The sequence below is a fragment of the Pholcus phalangioides genome, unplaced genomic scaffold (genome assembly GCF_987345545.1).
Source record: "Pholcus phalangioides strain wild (caught in Gottingen) unplaced genomic scaffold, Ppha-v1.0 ptg000009l_1, whole genome shotgun sequence".
NCBI lineage: Eukaryota > Metazoa > Arthropoda > Arachnida > Araneae > Pholcidae > Pholcus > Pholcus phalangioides.
The window spans coordinates 45,530,625-45,554,863 of record NW_028301602.1 but is presented as its reverse complement, the minus strand read 5'-3'; the positions used below and the strand labels follow the sequence as shown (position 1 = coordinate 45,554,863).

General features: G+C 36.0%; 1 protein-coding gene across 1 annotated transcript; it reads right to left on the bottom strand.

The window, feature by feature from the left end:
• Window positions 1-4,653: 4,653 nt before the first annotated feature.
• On the bottom strand, window positions 4,654-23,024 carry LOC149083185 (CCR4-NOT transcription complex subunit 9-like). The gene is made up of 9 exons (XM_089236356.1): window positions 22,787-23,024; window positions 19,528-19,649; window positions 19,302-19,422; window positions 17,334-17,421; window positions 13,664-13,770; window positions 13,471-13,566; window positions 12,381-12,479; window positions 11,791-11,882; window positions 4,654-6,636 (listed from the first exon to the last, which is right to left on the bottom strand). The coding sequence occupies exons 1-9, from the start codon at window positions 22,808-22,810 to the stop codon at window positions 6,468-6,470; spliced, it is 918 nt and encodes a 305-aa protein (XP_089092482.1). The 5' UTR covers window positions 22,811-23,024; the 3' UTR covers window positions 4,654-6,467.
• Window positions 23,025-24,239: the final 1,215 nt, after the last annotated feature.

The following is a 24,239-nucleotide window of genomic DNA, read 5'->3' as shown; positions in this document are numbered from 1 at the left end:
AGCTTCCCGCATTTACCGATAGGTGGCTTCGTTCGGATGGGATCCATCTAAATAAGAGCGGGAGGCGGGGGGGGGGGTGTGTGGGAGGTTTACGATAGTCTTAGGTCAGGTTTTTTACTCCCAGACCACGTAGTCGGGAATGCGGGTTAATTAATGGTAATCACAACAGTACTGACGGGGAATTACCCACCTCTGACTTGGATGGCTTCTCGATTGACACTAAATCACCGGGCAAATTAAAATGTGTGTTAATAAATGCCAGGAGCTTGGGTAATAAGAAAGACTTTTTAGAAACTATGATAGTTGTGGAGGGCCGGGATCTTATAGCCATTACAGAATCTTGGGCAACCGATGAGGATGAATCTTTCTTACACATCTCAGGATACGATACTTTTTTGAGAAATAGATCTGATAGGAAAGGGGGTGGAGTGTTGATATACGTGAAATCCTGTTTGAAGGCTAGAGATTGTAACGTGCAGAGAAGTGATATTGAAACTATATGGGTTGAGCTTGTGAACAAAAGACGTCATAAACTTATTGTTGGGGTTTGTTACAATCCACCGAATAGGGATCAAAACTAGATCGCCAAATTGCATGATGAAATTTCCTACATGTGTAAGCATAAGAAGGTTCTCATACTAGGCGACGATTTCAATTACCCAGGTATTGATTGAGAGAACCTTTCATCTGGAAATCAGTATGAAAGAGACTTTCTTAAGTTGGTGCTGGAAAATGTTTTGTATCAGCATATATCAGAAGCCACTAGGGGTACTGCTATTTTGGATTTAGTTCTTACTAGTTCTGAGAACCTAGTTGAACATGTTTCAGTGCGGGAAGAGTTTTCTTCCAGTGATCATCGTATCGTCAGATTTCACTGTAACTTTTCCTCGGGTAAGGTTGATAACAAAAGACTGGTTCCTTGTTTTCGGAGAACTAACTTTGATGTTTTGAGAGGAAGGTTAGCGGAAGTTTTCAAAGACCGGTTGGAATCAGTAGGGGTGGTAAGTCAATGGGTAGAATTTACTACGAAACTGTCCTCTGTTTTGCACGACGTCATACCCTTTGTTCGAAAAAAGCGTGTTTGTACATCGCACCCTCTATGGTTTACGAATAGCGTGCGGAACCTTTATCTTGAAAATAAAAGAGCATTCAAAGAGTATAAAAGTGGACGAGATGACCTATCATTGTTTACTGGTAAAAGAAGACTGTTGAAGAAAGCGATAAGGGATAGTGAAAGGGAAGTTGAATCTAGGTTGGCAGATAACATTGCCTCTGACCCAAAATAATTGTTTCGATACGTCAATAATGGATGTAAGGGGACGGGTGGCCCCCTCTCGATAGGAGGCTCTAGGTTAGAGAGCAATGTAGGCATGTGTAATGCTTTCAATGACTTTTTCGCGTCGGTTTTTAAATGGAGATAATGATATTCGATATACGGGTGTTGCATGGGGTAATAAAGCCCTCAACGATATTCAAGTAGAAGACGTGGAGGTCCTAAATCTTCTAAGAAATGTATGTGTAAGCATACGCAGGATTTTCTGGAGGTATGGGTTTTTGGGAATCATAATTTTTTTACTGCAAAAACACTAAAATCTCTGAAAAAAAATCGTCAACGAATAAGGCAAACATCAGGAAATACTAAAAAATTCCTAATACATTTTGACACAATATGAGTGTCGTCTTCAGAGGATAAGAGTATCACGCTGACCGAGTTTCCCATTTGGATTGAGTACCAAATCTTCAATCTCGGTAGCAACCGTGCTCAATCCAAATGGGATACTCGGTCAGCGTGATACTCTTAACCTCTGAAGACGACACCCATAGTGTGTCGAAATGTATTAGGAATATTTTATTATTTCCTGGTATTTGCCTTATTCGTTGACGATTTTTTTTTGAGTATTGTTAGGCAAAGATCTACTCTTCCGTACTAAAATCTTTGTTCAGGAAGAAAGCTTCCCCCCCTTTTTGCGTACGTCGGTGAGCTTCACAACATCCCTCACAGCAATGTGCAACATACACAGGGGTTCTGTCAATGGACCTGATAACGCATGATGTTATATACCCAAGGAGGTGGATTGGACGCTCGGGACCCATTGCTTGGCCTCCACGTTCACCGGATCTCAATCCGTGTGACTTTTTCCTCTTGGGTCACCTTAAATCACTCGTTTATGCGACGTCTGTGGACACCCCGTAGGATTTCATAGCGCGAATTGTCGTCGCTGCGGCAGATATCAAAAGCACACCTGGTATCTTCGAGTGCGTCCGGGAATCGTTTTTACGTCGTTGTAGAGTGTGCAATGACGTCAGTGGCCGCCACTTCCAACTGTAATAATTAATCAAATAAATCTTTTTGTAGTTATTATTGTACTTTTTGTCGTTCCAGCATAACGTCAAAACCTGCATGCATTTTTTGCGATTTTCACCTTCTTAACGTGGTTTGCGACACCATGTTCCATTGCAATTTTTGTTCCTCTTGATGTCTACTAACCCTCTGAGGGTATCGGTCCATTAACAGAACACCTTGTATACATATATACACTGAAGAGCCAAAAAAAACTGGTACACCTGCCTAATATCGTGTAGGGCCCCCGCGAGCCCGCAGAAGTGCCGCAACACGATGTAGCACGGACTCGACTAATGTCTGAAGTAGTGCTGCAGGTAATTGACACCATGAATCCTGCAGGACTGTCCATAAATCCGTAGGAGTAAGAGGGGGGTGGAGATCTCTTCTGAACAGCACGTTGCAAGGCATCCCAGATATGTTCAATAATGTTCATGTCTGGGGATTTAGGTGGCCAGCGGAAGTGTCTAAAGTCAGAAGAGTGTTCCTGGAGCCACTTTGTAGCAATTCTGGACGTGTGGGGTGTCGCATTGTCCTGCTGAAATTGTCCAAGTCCGTCGGAATGCACAATGGACATGAATGGGTGCAGGTGATCAGACAGGATGCTTACGTACCTGTCAGAGTCGTATCTAGACGTATCAGGGGTTCCATATCACGCCAATTGCACACGCCCCATACCAGCACAGAGCCTCCACCAGCTTGAACAGTCCCCTGTTGACATGTAGGGTCCATGGATTCATGAGGTTGTCTCCATACCCGTACACGTCCATCAGCTCGAAGCAATTGGAACCGAGACTCGTCAGACCAGGCAGTCCTCAATAGTCCAATGTCGGTGTTGTCGGGCCCAGGCGAGGCGTAAAGCTTTGTGTCGTGCAGTCATCAAGGGTACACGAGTGTGCCTTCGGCTCCGAAAGCCCATATCGATGATGTTTCGTTGAATGGTTCGCACGCTGACACTTGTTAATGGCCCAGCATTGAAATCTGCAGCAATTTGCGGAAGGGTTGCACGTCTGTCACGTTTAATGATTCTCGTCAGTCGTCGTTGGTCCCGTTCTTGCATCATCTTTTTCCGGCCGCAGCGATGTCGTAGATTTAATTTTTTACCGGATTCCCGATATTCACCGTACACTCGTGAAATCTCGATAACCTGTAGCAGCAGTAACCGATCTAACAACTATGCCAGACACTTGTTGTGTTATATAGCCGTTGCCGACCGCAGCGCCGTACTCTGATTGGTTCGATATAGAGGGGGCAGGGCAACTTCCCGGCTGAAAAATTTAGGGGTGGGGCGGTAGTTTTAGGTGGGAACAAAGAACACCGTTAAAAAATGACCGAATTTTAAAGTTTTGGGAGGGGCAAAAATCCTAGTTACGGCCGTGATGCGAGTAAATTCATTTCATTCAAAAAAATTTTTAATAAAAGGAAAAGTTTTTCTTTTACTTTTTTTTATTTAACGCATGAATGAACATAACGATAATGGACAAGCACTTCCTGTATAGGCCACATTCTGAGCGGAAGGTTAAAGAGCTCTTTATTTAGCGACGGAAATTCGATCTTGAAAACATAACTACGTCTACATGAACTTCGGTTAAACGTAGTGTTTTGGTAATTACAATTTGATAAAATAATTATTGAATATTCCATATAATCGGGGTTAACACTTTACTAAAGTTTTTATTAATAATTAAAAAATTTAATATTTATAAATTGTAATTTTGTGATGATCTCCATTTACGAGACTTGAAACAAAAAGTTGTATCTCATATTACGATGTAGTGGAGTACACAAGATCGATCTTTTGAAGGACCGTACAAGGTTTGCGGATGGCAAGGGGGGCCACCAGGAATCGCTTTCAGAGAATTTTTAGTTGCCACCCTTAAAAAAAGTCCTTTTAAGGTGATAAAAATTGATCAAGAGATAACAATTTCGATATTTTAATTTTTTTCCACACAAATATACGCCAATATACAGAAATATACTGCGTACGTGACAATGGTGAGCAACCTTCAGAGCTAGAACGAGTAAAATGCCATCGGTCGATCATAGCGGGGCCTAATAACAAAAAATGCTACTTTTAATTCAATTTTCCATTTCCTGTAAGTTGTGCTTGTGTCCCCCCCCCCCCCAATTATATGCGGTTTTGAATTTCTAAATCATATGAGTGCATGCACCTTCAGCATGGGAATGATGATTCAGATTTTTCTTGATTTCTTAACTGAAAAAAATATGCATTTTTTGTAAATAAGAAATTCGAGGAAAAACAAAAATAAAGTGTAAACACAGATAGCAAGAGAGCTGATGCCAGAAAAATATACAGATAACCTTTTATTACTCGTATTAACATCAATTTTACATTGTGCTATCTTTTCTGGACAGTATAGTTGTGAATGGTTTAAAAAAAAGAAAACCACGATATATATAATATATATGCTCCATGGTTATGCTGCTAGCTATAACCGTGGGTTTTAGCTAGCAGAAACATCAAAAACCTTTTCAAAAATGCACAAATATACTGAAAAATGCAGAATTTTTCTCCTTAAAAAAATACGATTACATAAGACAACAAAATCCCATTAATAGTAAAATAGGATAATTTGCATTCCCTTTTCAGTGATTTAAAAAAAAAAAAAATCTGTTTTAACACAAAATATAATTTCACTACTAAAAAAATTAATTTATTAATGTTACATGATTGAAAACATTTAGAGATATCAATCGTTAAAGGAAAAGCTATATATTCTACTTTATCTCATTAAGTAAATGAGGGGAAAATTTAGAATGCTGAAAAGCAATGATTCAAAATTTTATAAATTATTTTCAATTCTGTGAAAGAATGCACAATTTCATGGCCCGTATCACTGGTAGATGCTTCTGAGCTATAGAACTGCGTAAAGTTCTTGGAATAGCCTTAAAAGCTTCAACTATTCTTAATTATATAAGAAAGAGGTTACATATGAATGAGAAATAAAAATGCATTGAAGTTTCTTACATGTACTTTGACTTAGGAACAATAAATCAATATTTATTATCTCCATAATGTAGAACTGGAACCAAAATTAAACACTGAAATGAACACAGGAAAAACAAAATAAGACGAGGTTTAATTGCAGCATAAAAATATTGTACATTTAATTACCTTTTTTAAAAGGAGCTATTCAAACATTATAAATTAAGAAAATTATAAAAGCAATTGTCATTTTTTCAAGATGCAATGAATCTTTTTGATTAATAGCTTTGAAATGAGCAAGTTAATGGAGCTGCCATGTTTTATTTTTTGCAAGAAAAAATTTGATTTTCAAATAATTTCTTAACAATTATATTTACTTTTTAGTCCCAAATTATTTTCTCACAAGAAAAATTTCCAACAATGAACATTAAATTTCAATGAAATGATACAAAAGAAGCAGAATATAGAAAGCATTTTCAGACAAATATGTTAAAAACAATTATCAGCCTCATTCACAATCTATACGGCACAAGTAAGCTTGGAAATTTTTGTCCAATAGCTCATATCACAATAAAAGATCTATTGATTACAGCAAATTATGAACATAAGAAAATAGGGGGAAATGAAGTTCATCAATACATAAATTGAAGAGCTTCATTTATTACATATACGATACTTCTATATACATCATGAATTGGCTTCAAAAGGAAGGGGGAAGTGAATTCCGTTTTGTTTTGATAAAACGGTTAAATTATTCTTCAAAATATCTCAACTTTTTCACAAAGTTCAGCCAAAGTTTATAATAATTGAAAGTGAAGTCAAATTCAGGATCACCATTTCAAGGAAATCAAGTTTATATTCCTTAGGTTACAGATACATTACAAATATTACATAAAAATTGCAGATTTGAATATACTAAAACGCAAAAGAAAATATTTTGCAGTTAATTTTTTTATCTTTTGAGTTATAAAGATGTTTTTATAAACATGTTTTTTTTTTCATAGACCAACCATAAGAATATATATAAAATGTAACAAAGTGATTCTTTAGAAAACTGATGTTTTTACTCAAAGAAAAAAATCTATTTGGTACACAAAGCTTTTTTTGTCAAGCTCTTCACCAGTGTCAAATGGTTTTTCACATTTTTCAATATCACATCATATTTACATAACAAAACAATTACTGCATTGTATAAGCATTCAGTCTCTCCTCTGACATAGGAGCATTTTCAAGATTTTTTAGCAGTTGACTTAGCCAATGTTTTGTCGATTTGTCCTCTTTCAGGCAATTCGCAAATGTACTATCTCTGAGTTGATCTGGAAGACACTGACGTAATGCTTCCCTGGCCCTATAATAAGATGCAAAAACATATTTTATTGACTGCGTCAATCATATAAACATGACACATATTGAAATATTGAACTCTCTCTTTGATAGATTTTGTCTACTTAAAAATTATTCACTGGGGTTACGTTCTGGGGGTGACCAAGAATACGGAAATCCACGAATAACCGAAACCATAGGTTTTTTTTTGTATATCTCATTTATTGAACATCATGAGAAAGAGCAGGGTAACGCAGAGGTAGAAGGGAATGTGAAAGAAGGTGCAGAGATTGTGTGCTATGTTTTCTGAAAGAACGTTGTGATTTTTCGGTTTGATGTCGTCTTCTTCATATCGCCATGGTGGAGTATGTTGACAAGGCTTCCTCTACCAATTTTTCTACATGTGAAGATGTAAAATAGATGGATCTATGTCATGAAAATAATCTATTGCTGATTTGAGCTTGCAAAGCCCTTCCACTATATTACTTGTGGTTAACTTGTCTTCTACATCTTTATCTTGATCTTCATCTGGTACCGCTTCAGTTGCAAGACCAGTCAGCTGCATTAATTCCTCCTCAGTCAATCCAGTATTAATTGGCATTTTCTTCCATAATAGTGTAGTTTCGTCAGCGTTAAACACCTGCTGATGGGCATAACCCTTCTCTTCAATAATTTTCTACAAAGTCTTTGGAAATTTTCTAGTTGCCTCCTGGTCGGCCGAGACTTGATCGCCAGTGATTTTTACATTGCGTGATCCGAATTGTTTCTTAAACCTATGAAACAACCTTTACTTGCATAAAATTCTGATGAAAAATAGATGTTTCACCTGCCCTTTCCTTTATAGAATAGTAAAATTTTTCGCCTTTTCTGTTATAATACTACAATCAATTGGAATACTTTTTTGTATCAGTTTTGTACCCACAAAAAACTGCATTTTCCATACAAGAAACACGTGGATCCCGTAGGTGATGTAAAGTTTTGACTGCCACGGCTAAACAAATTTCAGAGATTCCTTTTTCTTGATATATCTCACTGTAGATTCATTGATTCTGTAATGGCGGGCCACAACAGGTATTGACTTACTTTTGCCAAGCATAGTTTTCATCCACAAATTTTTCTTGTGAAGTTCTCACTTTTATTTGTCTTCTCAAAGTGTTATGAGTAGTAATAGAAGAATGAGCCATCCTAAATAAGCACAACTCAAATTTTGTAAACAAGACATGTGAATGATGATTGCTGAGTGTTGTCAAAAATTTTGACAACACTCACAACACCCAATACGGGATGGGGGGGGGGGGGGAAATGACTATCATTTCATAATCAATTATGTTAACATTTTATACAAACACTAATAATTGCAACAAGCAAATTGGCAAAGTAAAAGATGGCATTTAATAGATTTTTATATAATTATCAAGAGTTTTTGTGAAAGTCCAGTTATATTACACAGATGAATTGGGTAATTCAAACTTTTTTGGTGTCTCCTTCAGCTTTGCATTAAACAAGTTTGGCTGTATATATTGGAAATATATAATCAAAGAAACACTTACAAAGCAAATCAACAAACTTTGTGTTTTTTCCTTGTTGCAGAAATTATATTTTCCACCGAAATTTGGGGTAAAAACAATTTGTCATACTAAAAATAAAATATGGGTAAAAAGGTATAATAAATAATAAAATAGCATAATGTAAGGGCAAAATAAATGAAGTAACTTGGAATAAACCATATTAAAAGGAATGGGTGGCAAAAGGGATAGTATTCCCACCTACCACTGTGAGAGAGGTGCTAGTATCTTCACATTTGGAACCAGAAAAAGCAAAAAGAAACGGGCGCGGTAGCCCGGTCGATAAGATGCTTGCCTAAAGTACCAAAGGATGTTTAGAGGTGTCGCGAGTTCGATACCCGGTTCGTCCTTGTCAGAAAACTTTCCTGACACAGGGGTACAACAAAAAAACGGCGACTTGACCGCAGCAAAAAAATTGCTACCGCAGGGAGTCCCCCCTCTGTTTTTTAATACTCATCGAGAGGTTGGTACCTCTCGATGAGTATTAAAAAACAAGCCTGGCGTTCGGAATCGGCGATAAATTGTAGGTCTCGGTCTAATTAGCCCTCATGTGCAGAAAATGACTGTGGTGCGACAAAAATGATGAGCAAAAAGAAACAGGTCATTTTCATCCCAACTTGATATCAGATTTTCTCTTGGAGAAGAAAGATGGTGCTAACTATTCAAATGCACCAATGACTGGAACTTACTTTATGGCAGGGTTGTTTGGTTTAAACCAAGTGGTTTTTTTTCAAAAAATCAAATAGAAGTGGCCTAAATATCATTTTTTTCCTTGAAAAATATCATATTGGTTCACTATTAGCCAAAATGTTTCATTTTTACCACATTTTACATCCTTGGGGTACATTCTGATGGTATATCTTTAAATGACATAAGATTTTATAAGTGGTTTTTTTTCAAAAAGTCCCATAAAAGTGGCCAGAATATATATATTTTTTTCATATGAAATATCTTAGTTATTTAAAGCTATATACAGAAGCCAAAATTTCTCATTCTTGCCACATTTTCTAACCTTTGACTACATTCTGATGCTCTATCTTCAGCAAATTCATGAATAAAGATTGCATCACACATCTAAATATAGTGGTGTATTTCTCACAGGTTTCTTTTTCCCTTCACAAAGAAGCAGCAACAGTAGTGACACCATCATGCTAGAGGCAGGTGGTCTTATAATCCAATAAAGACACCAGCTGTCCTTAAAGGACAAAGACTAGTGTACTAGTTGTTACATTACCTCACATACATTTTTATTTTCTTTCCCATAAGAAGTAGCACATCTACTGTATATCTCCCATTCTTAATATTCGTTAATAATAATAGTTTTTTTTTATACTTTCATGGTTAAGCCCAGTTAATCAAAGGTTCTACTGGATAGTAGTAACAGATTCATGAAAAATAATCAGCTATATACAGGGTGATTATAATTTAAGTTTTGATTCTAAAACTATACAATAAGTACTGGTCAGAATGACTTGGAAATTTGCATGGATACTCCTGGAGTGGAATGGAAGTTTCTTTCGCAAAAGGAAAAAAGTGCAAGCAGTGCAAAATGTGCAAGTAGATAATGCAGTACACTTGGCCAGCAGTATAATCTATTTTGTGCAATCACATCATTTCGGCACTGCCACAGCATCAGTGTGTGGATAGAACAACTTCTTGCACATTGCAATACCAGCAAAGCAGCTGCTGAAGCCCATTTTGACAATAACAGGATGCAACTTAACCCTTGCAACTTCTGGGGTGGGGGTGGGGTGGTGCCACAAAATGTTACGAGCAGTGGTCAGATTGCAAACTTTGGTGAATTGCAATCTCCAGCGCATCCCCTTCTATATGTTAGCAGTTCCTCTGGAATATTAATGGGGGGGGGGGGGGGAGAGGTCGGTTCAATAAAGATGAATTGCAAGCGCATCCTCATCATGACCATGGCATACTCTGTTGTTGAACAAGAATTTTTGTGCTTTCACCTCATATCCAGAACACGGTGGACAACATATTTAACATTTCTTGAGTAAGTTGTAGTTGTTGATTACTTCGTTTTTTTGTGATGTTTCCATTAATTATAAAATCGTGAAATGCTATAATTATCATTTTGCCATGACTGGCTATCGTTTCCGTTCTGCAAGCGAATTTCCCATGTGTTGGATGTCGTTAATTTTACATTTTTAAGTTGTTTTTTTTTCCTTTACCAAATAAAATTCCATTTCTTCAGGAATATTCATGTCAATTTTCAAGTCATTCTGACAATCATTCTTTTTTTACAGTGTTTTGAAATCAGAACCTTAGTTATAATCACCCTGTATATCGTAAATCATTGCTAATTAATCTGCATCATTTATGCTTCATTAAATACATTATATTCACCTAATTTTTATTAGTTTTTGCAAAATAGCTTTCTAATTAAGTATACTGAAAGTAACTGGAGAAAAAAACCTTTATATATATATTATATGATTAATAACAACATTAAAAGAATTTTCATACACACAGTAATCCATTGAGTTGCAAAAAATAATTAAATTGCAAAAGTTGGTTTTTGTTAAAATGTCAGAAATATTTATTGGTTAATTAATATGGGAATAGTGTTAATTACATTAATAAACATTTTATTTTAATTAATTATTAAAAGTTTGAATGATTTTTCAGAAATTTTACTGTTTTTAATGTTAATACTATTTAAAACAAAAAAACCTGGTTTAAACCAAAAAAACCGTTTTTTTTACCAACCCTGCTTTATGGTGCCTTTTAAGCATATAGCAATGCTGTTAACAAGCTATTTTTTTAAAGGAAGCCACAGAAATTATCTGCTCCTCTCTCAAACTTTTTCATGGTTAACCAAAATTAGCGATGAGTAAACGATGATTTAATAATGTTGTTGTCTATGAAAGCTGGACAAGCCTGAAGAAAAACGATGACTTATTAGGGTGATGACTTAACAAGGTTTTACTGTAGTAAGAACTCATGCCAGTAGTATGGTAAAGCCAATAAGTTGCTGCAAGGAAATAATTTAGTTTCTTCAACTCTCCAAAGATGGCAGTAGTAATAAGTGCGAGGACTTCAGCACAGAGACTTTGGCTCTTGTCCTGTAAAATTTTGATTTTTGTGACTTAAGCCCCGTTCACATGTGCAAGATTGGGGGTCGCTTTGGTGATAATTACCGGCATGACAACTTTTTTTCCCCTCGTAGGGAAGAAAAAGGTGGGAGAGAAGCTCATCAAAAAAAGCCCATCTTTCTTGGAGTGGATTGGAGGTCGACACAGACCTTCTCTCCCATAATCCTTTGTGCTGCAAAAACTGCTATAAGCTCCTTCGTCAAACCATCTTGAATCAATCACTTCCGTTCAACCTATGTAACCAGTGACGACTTCCGGAAAGAAGAGAGGGAGATTACCGGCATAAACTTAACGTCATGTGAACGGTTTGTAGCAAAAATCCCCGTTACCAGGAACTTCCCGGGATATTTTATTGTACATGTGAACAGGGCTATACATGATTTTCCATGTCAATGCCACATTTAGTAACTAATCAGAGTAATAGATCTGGTTCAAATTTTAAAATACCTCACTGTTCAAAATAATTTTCCAGATGACAATTTATTTCCATGACTCTATAATTACCTTGGGTTGTCAGACAGCCTGAGATAACACCTTATAACATGTTTTAACAATCGGGCGGATTGCTCCTTTGCTAAAGACAGAACCATTTTCCCCTGATAATGATAAAAATTGAGAAATAAATTAAAAAATTTTTATTTAAGAAATGTTTTTGTTATTAACTAGATAATTTTAGTCAAAAACAAAAATAGCTTCAAATTGTGAAAATGGATGACATTTGATTTTCAAAAATTTCCCCTACCACAGAACATGGTTTTCTTAGAGCTCCTCGTTTATTAAAAAGAGGTTGTATTAATCTCACATAAAATTCCACACAAGTTCTTATAGAATCCTTAATAGCATCTACTAGCAGGAATAGTGATCTATTTTCGAAGATTGCTAACCTTTCAATACATATTTATATATTGAAAGATTAGCAATTAGTCAATTATTATTTATTACATAAATTTTCTCATTCTAGTTAAAGTTGAAAAAAAAATGGTTTACAGTTTTTATTTTTTTTAATTGCATAAGTGAAACTTACAAATTAAAAATTTTAGATTATCTAAACATCATAAATATAAATTCAAAACAAAACTATAATTTCTACTCACAAGGATCATGGCAACATGAGAAAACCTTTCATATGTTTGACAAATATATGACAGGCCTGTCTCGTCTAAGAGAATTTTTTGGAGTATAAAAGTGGCTACCTATTTAAAAAAAGAAAATCACATAATCAAATATAAACAACATGTACGCAAAATTAGAAAATTACTCAATTTTCTGCAAGAAACTCAAAAGTTAGATAGTTTTTAATTATTTAGAAGAATTACAAATAACATTACATTTGCTTTCACAAATTGTGGGTAAAAAAGTTGTAAATAGGAAAAAATACCAGTAAATAAATTTGAAGACATTTAGACAATGGATAAATTTATTTCATCAGATTTAGCAAACTGTTTCCTTTTTTTTCTTTTCTCCTTCGAATGCATCAAGGCAAAATAATATTTTTCAACACAAGAAACATGCAAATAATTATGAATGCAGAGACCACTACTTATATTGAAAAATATTATAAGAAGTGACTACAATTGAACCTTTTCAAATTGATATCCCCAAGACCAGAAATCACAATATTCACTTAGCGAATCAACATGCACCCTGAGTGGATACAGGGGTCCACATATTTCTCGCAAATATGAAATTCTAGTTTCACTAGAACTGTATTCTTCGATTAAATTTTTCATGGCATTGTCAATGGGTTACCAAACGTTGCTCATCAGTGAGATCTGGTGAGTTGTATCTGAGACATTCTCAAATTTGTCTTGGCTACATTATCAAGTCCAACATATTTTGTCGTCAAAGGATTTAACTATGTTATATATCTTTAATTTGCAAGTCCATTTTTAGGATTAAAGTTAAACTCCAAGCTGAATTTTGCAGGGGTTGCCATTCCTAAAATCAACTTTTAAAAGTCGCATTATAGTGAAATTGCATAAAGTGAAAAAGCATAAAGCGAGGGATACTTGTACTGAACTTGCTATTAATTTCCTTGATTGTCTGTTTGATCTATACACATTGAAACCATGCTGAAATTAAAATTTTAGCACATACAAGTAAGGCTTTTGCTTTCATTGTTTAAAGCTGATCCTGAAATGAGAGGCCGCCCATTCAAAATTCAAACATTGCAATGAAACTTACTGTTTTAGACAATTCACTTCCCGATTCCATAATCCTCAGGCACAACGGGATTATCTCTGTGGTGAGCAGAAAATTTATCACTTCTTGTTCGTCAGTCTGTAAAATATACAAATTGAGGAGTGTGTGCATGATAGGAAAAAAATAAGGTTTTATCTTCCAAAAATTCTATAACAAAAAATTAAATCAAACTCACTTTGACCAAAGCTCCAATCACCCCTAAACTTGTGAGTCTCAAATACTCAAATGGACGGGTTTTACTGACCGTGTGAAGGAAAGGATATAAAAACAAAGGCGTGTTAGCTGAAAACAAAAAACCCAAGAAAATTATATTTCATGCACTCTATATTGCAAAAGAAAAAAGAAGAGAAGACGATAAATTAAATACCATATAAAAATTAGTCTGGAATACAGGAATGGGTATTTTTAACATACAGTCAACTACACTTATATAAAACTATAACAAATATAACCCCACTTATAACAAATATCAATGATTCCAGTACATAATATAATTAAAAAAGAAATTAATATGCACCAAAAAAATAATAAACTTCTAGAATAAATTTGAATATAAAGGTGAAAAGAAAACATAATTTGACATTACCCTCTTTTTGCAATTCAAATTTTTCCATTTTTTCATTGCATCCAAAGTCTGATCCCATAGATTGGTCTCACAAATTCATTTTTTTTTCTTTTCGCATTTATCTTTTTACTGTTCAGGGCATAAAACATAGTGACTAATGCTTTTATTGGGAAAATCAGTAGAATGAGAGGAGAACTTTAGCATAGCCTCTCAGAGAGAAATTTTGATTCTTAAAGATTTTATTTCTATAGATTCTTTATTTCTATAAGCAGGGCATTTGTTCAACCGACTCCAATGAAGAGGTACAGACTGGTATAAAAAAATAAAAAAATTCACAAAAACACATAAAATTTAGAATTGATAGCATATTTCTGATATTTTACAGAGTGATTATAATTAAAGTTCCATTCTCTGAGTAGTTTTCTCTCAAAAACTGCTTATCCAAATACAGCCAAATTTTTAGGACATCTCAATAAGACTATGAGAAAGATCTATTAAATAAAAAAAGAGTTTAATTTTTGACCACCAGATGACACAAAAAGTGTAAATTTTTTATTGAATTTTCCCTTTTCCCATGGATCATATAGCATATATACCAAATTGCAATGGAATATGTTCTCCAAAACGGGTGCTACAAAGGTCAGAATAGTATTAGTCTGAGCAGCCAGTATACTGAAAATACTCATACCTATGTAGCACTTGGTCTGAAGGGTGTATTCCCATTGCAACTTTGTATATATGCTATATAGACCATGGGAAAATGTAAAATGCAAAAAAAAGGCGCAACTTTTTCACCTGGTGGTTGAAAATTGAACTATTTTTTTTATTAAATACATCTCTCCCCCATGGTCTCATTAAAATATCCTAAAAAAGTTGGCTGCATTCGGATAAGCAGTTTTTGAGGAAAAACTACTCAGAGTACGGGAATTTTAATCGTAATCCCCTGTATTTACACCAGTACATAAAAAATCAAACAAGTACGCGATGAAATTAAGTCTGGAAAAATGATTTCATTTCAAAATTTATAGCTATCGCATACATTCTTGGGAAAGGTCACAGAGGGGATTGCAGATGGTCAAAAAAAAGGAAACCCTTTTAAATTAAAGAAAATAAGGAGAAAACAAATGGAGAAAGTATCGAAGAAAATCAGAATTTTTCACAGACTGCCTCATTCAAGAAAATGAGAAACAGCGAGGAAATGAAGAAAAAACATTTCTCAAGATAAATATCCAAAAGAAGAGGTTTAGAGAAGGATCAGATCTTTTGAAATGGTTTAAAGAAATAGGCAAGAGAAACAATGTATCTTTCAGTGACAAGGTTATTATACTTGTATTATGTATATTATGTTGGTTTTTTTTTAATATACACAATAATGCAAAAGTCTATTTCGGTTTTTTTAAAACTCCAATCTTTACTTATTATACATTCAGCAAATGGTCGTGCTATTAAAATTTGTGTGCAATGAAAGCTGATTGTTTGATTTTAGCTACTCAGGAAAGGGTCTCAAGACATCTTTGAAAAACTTATTACAGGTTCTATTCATTTAAATATGCACAAAAATATGAAAAAATCTGGTGGAATTATTATGGGCCACTGAGAAAATGTGATTAATATTTGACATGCCAAATAGAGGCCAAGAATGAATTTAAAAATCCCGCAAAACCCTAGAGCAGTGGTTCTTAACCTTTTTTCCATCCCACACCTACAAAGTGCAATATGACTTACCTTCCCGCACCTCGTTGCATAATGTTTTCTATTTGTAATTTTTATTTTCTGCAATCAATTCAGTATTAATTAATTTTTATAAACTTTACTTAATTCCTTTTCTAGGCTACTATTAATATTTAAGCTTGTTTTCTTTATATATATCAATTCAAAAGATAAACTAAAAAAACCTTTTTTTTTTAAAATTTGGAAAAAGTTTCAATAAATTGTTCACGTAAGTCTAGCCAGCACCACAATATAGCCGCTGTGGTGGTCGAGTGGTTATGATGACGGACTCGCACTGCAAGGTCCCAGGTTCGAACCCCACCGTCGCCACAGGGGTGGTTGATTGAAGTTGGTTTTTTGTGGTTCCCAATTTCAAGCCGATCTCCCCTTTAAAAAGTCTCGCCACAGAGAGCAACAGACCTACAAACAGTAAAAATGTAATTCAATCATAACGCATCACTCAAATCACTTCTGAAATATGGATGGCAGCACTGAAAAATCCAACACAACACTACATGCACACTCAGACTGTTAGGTACACACACACAGTTACACTTCTGGCACAACTCACTAGGTAGTAAATCGCTCATGGTGATAGACCCGAGTTGTGTTCAGTTTGAAAGAAAGAAAGTACCACAATATACAAGGTGTCCTGTAAACCCTAACTCAGCTTTTATCTCATCAAGTGTCCATCGTAGAGGAAATGGTTCCAGTTTAAAAAATGCTGAAAATGTGTTCAAAAATCACCCCGTACCAATTTTGAGAGTGAAAACTACAGTATGTAATAAAATAAATTAAAAAAATAAAAATTCATGTTTTAAGTGATATATTTGAATTTGCTGATATATAGAATTCAAAAATTGGCATAAAGCTGGGAAAGGATAGCAAAAACTAATGGACAATGCTGCTTTTCCCCATTTAAATTAAACTGCAACATATTTTGGGTATTAATGGTGTTTCTTCTCAACTGAAATAGAAAACAAGTATGAATGCTAATAAAAAAAAAAACTTTTCATAACGCAAATTCCATATTATACATTTCTACAAGCAAAAGTTAAAAGATAAAGTGCTAAAATGAAAGTATAATTTTTTTTAAAAGTGTAATGTTTTTTTATGAATCGAAAAATTCTATTTTTATCATTTCAATATTCCTGAATAATTAGTCGACATGCAGTAATTTTTTTTTCTATCTCGCACAACCAAAAATGCGCTCCCACACCCTCCTATTAAGAACCACTGCTTTAGAGAGTTATCATTCAAACAACATGTGATCAAATACAGCACAGACAAAGAAAAAAAAAAAAAAAAAAAAAAGAGAAATAACTAGTTTCTAGAAGAGAGAAACTATAGGGGAGGAGGGAGCTATATAGAATATAGAGTGGGCGAGAATTTTTTTATAGATACGGCCAAGAAATGTTGAGAGGTGATGAGTATCCAACTGTTGTCTTTTCTAATAATTTTTTTGTGGAATCTTTAATAATTGCACGCTGGTGCTAATTTTTCTGTTTTTATGTGTTTCTGGGTGAGATGAATTGACTTAAATTTTGGAAAAAGTGGAAAGTTTAGTTACCTTGGAGAAAAGATGATCTGGTTTCTGGGTGGGATGCTACGCACTGGAGTAATGCCAAGGCATTACACACTCTGTTCGACTGATGGGCCTATGAAAAATGAACAGCAAAAAATTACCAACAACTGATAATGTAAAACAAAAATAATAAACCCATAGTAATAATCTTTTAAATTTGAATTTTCATTGTTCATTTCACATTATTTATTGCATAAATTTTATTTATTTCACATAAATGTATTTTGCCTCATAAAAGTAAGAAAAATAAGGGAAAGAAAGGCCAGATCCATTTTGAAAAGTTATTGTCTTAATGTTATTTACTGATCAAGCATTTCTGTAGTACAGTTGGACCCCAATATAATGAACTTCAACAAATTCCAAGATTAAAAAAAAAAAATTTCTGAAATTTTGAGAAAAATAAAGGTCAACACCCTGTTTAACAAATGAAAAACCTTTGATAAAACAAATCTATTTAGAACTATTCTTATTTTTTTTTCTTTATTTCTTGTCACCCAAAATCCACAATATGAAGATTTGATTTCTAAGGATTTGATCTTCAGCTCAGCTCATCTTTAGAGACAAACCAAAAAAAAAGGGAGGGAAGCAAAAAATCTGTTCCTTTTTGGTTCAAATCATCAAACGTTGGTGTCCTAGAGAGAAGAGCTTAAGCAATTTTGCCCATTACACTGACTGACACCAAGTGTTATAACTTGAGTTCACAGTCATGTAAATGTGAAGTATCCTTCTGTGGAGGATTTCGGTTAGTGAAAAAAAATGAAAATTCCTGGCGTGATTCTTAAGTTTATGTATTTTTTTTTTCCAATTGTTGCCAGAAATAAGTTGTAACAACCCCAAAGTAACTTTTAAGATTTTTCGGTTGGAGTGTGTTTATGCCCCTGATCAATTTGACCCAGATTTAATGAATAAAAAATTGTTGGCCCCCCCCCCCCCCCGGGATTCTATAAATTGGGATTTGACTCTGCATAGTTATGTGAAAATATTGTGAGCCTTCTTTAAGTATATATTTTTATCATGGTCTGCAATGAAATTTTTTTTAACGCACAGTCTAAGCAAAAATAAAAAGTTTTTTTTTTTTAAACATTTTTATAGTTTGTTAATCTTTTTCCAAAGTGCCTTTTTCATTGCATATGATGTCATTTTGACTTACTAGTCACAAGACACACATGCTGTGGCCACACACACAACTCACTTCCCACAGTAGTGGTCCACAAATTTTATGAGCACATCCACTTAAGAGGATCACAGTTGTGGTTCATGTCTTCACATGCTAACATTTTACAGCATCTGGAAACTGTATACCATATATATATATATATATAAGACAAGTTGTTTTTTTTTTGAAAGGTTTGTTTCTTAATTTGGGGGGGATTGCCTCATAACACCGGTCAGTTTTTGAGGAGAAAATATCGACCTCACTTTACCAAATCATATACATGACCTCCACATGGCTAGCTGGTAGATCTGCGTCGTCATTGGACTACTTCAGATGGCGTCACTAAGTCAGTTCAGTAATTTTTGTAGCTATGTCCATACCCCACAAAACCAATTATGTTAAAATCAAAACAAAAAAATTGGAAACGTCGTTGGCTTTGATACTCTGTGGACTAAGGTGAAAATTATACTCAGTGGTTGAAGATGAAAACGAAGATGCCACACTTTATGATTTGACTTTCGATGTAGAGCCTGAAGAATCAGAAGAAATGAATCAGAAAGTTTGAATTATGTTTCATTGTAACTTTTATTGCATGAAAATGTACGAATTTTTTCCTCCTCTATATTATGTTGATTTTTGGGGATCGGCTTGGGCATGTGATTTCAATTTATTGCGGTTCTGATGGTCCTGAAGTGAGAAGGTCGGCTTATACACGAGTATATACAGCATTCCTTTACGAATGACCCTGTATACGTATTTTTTTTTTCAGGCCAAAAATAAAAGTACTTCATACTCACTGTTAAAACTGGTGGGTTTATAGCAGGATAAATATTAATGATCTCGAGTAAGAGAGCAGATATCGTGCCAAATGAGTGCCATAACATGGGAGCAAGATCCGGAACTACCTCCCTCTTCTTGCTGAACATGTAAAGTAAAACAATATGAATGATTTTTCAAAATTTATTATTATTTTTATTCTGTTTAATAAGATCAAAGGGGGAAAAATCAATAAGTGCATTTAACCTCAGTTCCAGAAGTGCATTTTCCCTTGTTTCTTGTCTGGTCAGCTCGCTGATCCACTGATAGATTTTTTCTCTCTCTACTGGCTGTAACGTCACATGCTGAGTTACACCTACCATACGTTGCTTGAAGAGGAAAATAAATACTTAATACTAAATCATATATAAACAATACAAGGTAAAAAATTTAAAAAAAAATCAGAAAAAGTATGATTAACCCCCCTCATGAATATTGTCCCCACCAAAGATAAATGACGGTATTACTAGGTGGTGCTACGCAGTCATGTGGGCATCGTCATGTACTTGCATAGTGAGGACCCAGGTTCAAACCCCACTGACGGCATAGTGGTGGCCGACTCTAGTTGGTTTCCTGTGGCATTCCAACTTCAAGGTGCAAATGTAAACTATTCAAGCCAATCTCCCATTTAAAAAAAGTTTCTCGACAGAGAGCAATCAGGCCTACAACATTTCAAAAATTCACATACGACACAAGCAATTTTTGCAAAAAAAACTGCTTTCTAAACCTAGGAAATATGTCTTCCTGTGTGCATCTTCCCCCCACCCCCATTAAAAATTCATTCATTCAAACATTCGAAGATATTCACAATAGTCCAAAGTTAGATGTGCAATTATCCAACTGCAGAAGCATATTTGCTGTGAAGCTTAGCAGGCAAAGGCCCAGGGCGGCAAGTTTGAGGAATGATCGGTTAAGAAAGTTAGTAGAATATGAGAAGGGCAGTAAAATTTATAGTACCAATCGGTGCACTGTGCTGAACTCCCATCCTGACAATCCAGGTTCAAGCCTTTGCTGGCGACACAGTGGTGGTGAAGTTTGTTTTTCAACTTCACAAGGGTCGGTCTCCCATTTGAAAAAAAAAAAAGTCTCCCCACAGAACGCAGACAGACCTCCAGCTAGATATTGCATAACACATGAAAATTCAAGTATATCCACCCTCTTCATTTCAAAATTACTACAAAAAACAGTGTGTAAGATCTTGAGTAATTAAAACAGTGTTCAAGCACGTGAGTGACTAAAACAGTAACCTAGAGAGTGCGAGACCAGGCCAGTGAGGAACCTAGAGCATGTGCAAACATGAGAATAACCAAAAGAGGAACCTAGGGCACATGCAAATTTGAACAGAGTCGCCTAGAGAGCCATGGACCACGTCAGTGAGCAACCTAGAGATTTTGTGAGCGTGGGAGTGACCAAAAGATAAACTCAGAGAACAAAGTACCAGCTCAGCGAGAGATCAAAAGTGTGAACTACGTTTGCAAGCATGTGAATGATCAAAAGAGGGACAGAGAGCGAGGGGCCAGGACACTTATTGACCTAGAGATTTTGAGTGCATGGGAGTGACCTAGAGACAGGGCCGCAGCTAGATGTTTGCTCAGCTGAGCAAACAGATTCCCCCCCCCTTCATAATGTTGAAAGGTTAAAGGGTCAAATCTGTACTCCCCTCTGGCTTGGTGAACTACACCCTCCTGCCCCCTATTTGCAGCCCTGCTAACATCGCCATGGTGAACAGAAATGCAGCTATACTCTAATTTACTAGGAGCCCGGGACCCAGGTTATTAGCCAAATCCTTTATGAGGGAAAGTAGGTCCCTCCTGAAAAAAAAAAAATAAAGTATGGGTTTCCCCTCCCCCAATTATTATTCACTGGTATCCCTATGAATGAAACAATTCATTTCTAAAAACATGTTCAATCCGAAGGTTCACTCAGCGATTTATTTACCAGCTTAGAACTATAGTGAACCTACAATGAACATTTACTTTCATTGTCTACTACTGGAGTCCAGGTATTTGACGCGCTATAGTGCCATCTCTGGTGAATATATAGGCGTATTTATTGGGCTCCTAGAAAATAAAATTATTTGTCATCTAATTTTGGCAGCCCTCCCCCCTCCATTTTGTAATGGAAAAAGACAAAACTCAACACCTGAACACAAAACTCCAGCTCTCCCTTGTAACCCTGTCTAGCAAGGGGATCAGCCAACATCATCTATAGCAGAAGGTGTCCACACGTTCTGTTTGGAGGGGCAAATTGTATACATTCTTTGAACAGTCCCATATGTTACGGGACAGAAAACTTTTCCCATATTATTTGGCTCTTGGGAGGGGGGGGGGGGTGATCGTTCCTACTCCCTCCCTCCACGGGATCCACTCCTGAGTGAAGGCAGACATCTTCAGTTGCCAATGAAGTGGAAGCAGGCATCTTCAACTGCAAATGAAACTGGGCCAGATATCTTCAGTTGCAAATGCAGCAGAGATGGATAGCTTCAGCTGAGAATATAGAGTGGACGCCAGAATCTTTAGCTGTGAATGAAATGGAGGCAGGCATATTCAGCTGCAAATGAAACCAAAGTAGATGTCTTCAGTTGCAAATGAAGTCGAGGGCAGATACCTTCAACTGTGAATGAAAGGGCAGGTATAATCAGCTGTGAATGAAAGGGCAGGTATAATCAGCTGTGAATGAAAGGGCAGGTATAATCAGCTGTGAAAGAAAGGGCAAGCATCTTCAGCTGTGAATGAAGACACAGGTATTTTCAGCTGCAAATGGAATAGAGGCAGGCGGATCCAGGGTGATGTGTTGAAGAAGCAACTTATTGTGTATAATCTTGGGTGCATTGGATTATCCCGTATTTTATTGGACAGACAAATTTACCCCATATTATTCTGCTCTCGGATGAAGTGATTGCCTTCTCCCTATGGATCTGCAGCTTGTTTGGAGACATAAATATATTTACAGGGTTGGGGACCAAGTAGGCTGAGGATTGTAAATGGTGGCTAAAAAAAATTAGACTAGGATAGAAGAAAGGGTGGTAAAATTTGTGTAGCCCATAGCAGTGCCGTCTTAACGCATGGGCCTCACAGAAATGAGATCTGGCTAATATTTTCTAGAATTTACCAGGCAAAGGCTCAGGAAAAACAACTTGGCCTGGGGCCCATGATGCTCTTAAGATGGCCCTGGCCCACAAACAGTCCAAGCCTCAGTCCAACTTCATTGCATTTGTTTATAAATAATTGTAATCATTTAGTGTGAAAAAATGTTTTCTCAACAATAAATGTCATTGGAATATTTCAAAAATACAGAATTGAATTCATCACAAAACGATGATGACTGAATGCCAGCCTCCAGATGTTTGCATTCGTGTCTCGTCTGCACATTCATTTTATACTTCTTCCTCGTTGTACACACGCAGACGACAGAATACAGCACAGCTTTATAAAAAAAACTACCCCCAGAAAAGAAATTTACTTACTGGAGGAACGGATAAATTATTCATAGCTTCTGAGGTCTATGCTTTGTATCTCTTAAATATCGCATAAATTTACTGAAACGTCACAATTTACCCGACTCACTCTCAGTACAATATATTATCAATATATATATTTATACATATATATATGAATTATTTTATTACTATTATCACAGATCTTTTCGTGGACAAACGATTCGTTCAATCATCCGACTCGCGAACGGATCATATCGTTCGCGTAACGTTCATCTTCAACTACAACGATTTCCTGGGAGTATAGAGTGATTGGTAAAGTTTTCGAGTTACTCAACAGATGGCACCCCAGAGAGTAAAACGGTGAAGAAATAACTGACGTGGAGCAAGGCCACAGAAGTCATCAATCTATGTTTTTTGAATCCTTGATTGACGTCTCTTTTAAGTATCATTTCTCCTTTTTTGATTTTTTCATGCATTTTGTGTTGAAATCTGGTGCCGTGGGCATCGAACTCACGCCGCTCCTTCAACGTTATACGGGAGTGCCAAAATGCGTGCTTGCCCTGGTTGACCAAACGTGTAGCTTCAGTCCAACTGATGTTAATAAAAAGCCTCTGCGGGTAACGTAATGTAATGAATTTAATGACTTCCGTGCCATGATCCGTCAACCATGCCATGTGCAGAATGTCCAAACTAGAGTCCCTAGACATACCAGTTATACCGAACTTTTTAGTTTTGAACTAAAAAGAGTAAGCACAGCGCCCAGGGCACCAGAGTTCTCCCCCCCCCACCCGCCGCACTACCCTAGTCGTAGCCCTTTTCTCACCCCACTGCGTTGAGAAGGTTTCTTTTGCTAGAGCTCCTTGAAACCCTAGACCAAAGCGGCTTAAGATTTATACAGCTTTAATACAGCTTTGCCCTAGACTCACTTATCCACTATGTTTGAACGAAAGTCTCGTCAACGCTATAGCCAATCGTTGTTCCAAACGCCGCTTTAATTTTAACGATCAGACGTCACTTGGAGCTGCAAAATCAGTTCTGTGTTCTAAGATGGAGGACGACACCCTCCCTATTTTTATAGAGGCGCGCATACCTTCTTTCTTTCTTTCAAACCGATCATAACACACCATTAGTGGGGAAATCACTAATATGTGTGTGTGTCTGAGTGCGTATCTAGGCCTGTTGACAGTATTGGTTGGCACCAGGGGCGTACGCAGGATCGACCTTTAGAAGGGACCAAAAGGTTTCACGGGTGAGGAAGCTCAAAAAAATTCTTTTCTAGAAAACCACCTATCATCACTGAGATGCAAAGCTGCATTAAGAGTACACTTACAAGCGGCTTTGCTGAGATGAGATGTTTTGTTGTGATTTTTTTCCGTAGAAAATGCCATGGAAAAAACAACAAAAAACAAAAAGAATTCAATTCCGAAATGTTTTGGCAATTTGCTATTACTCAACCGTACATGCATCCCGTAAAAATTCC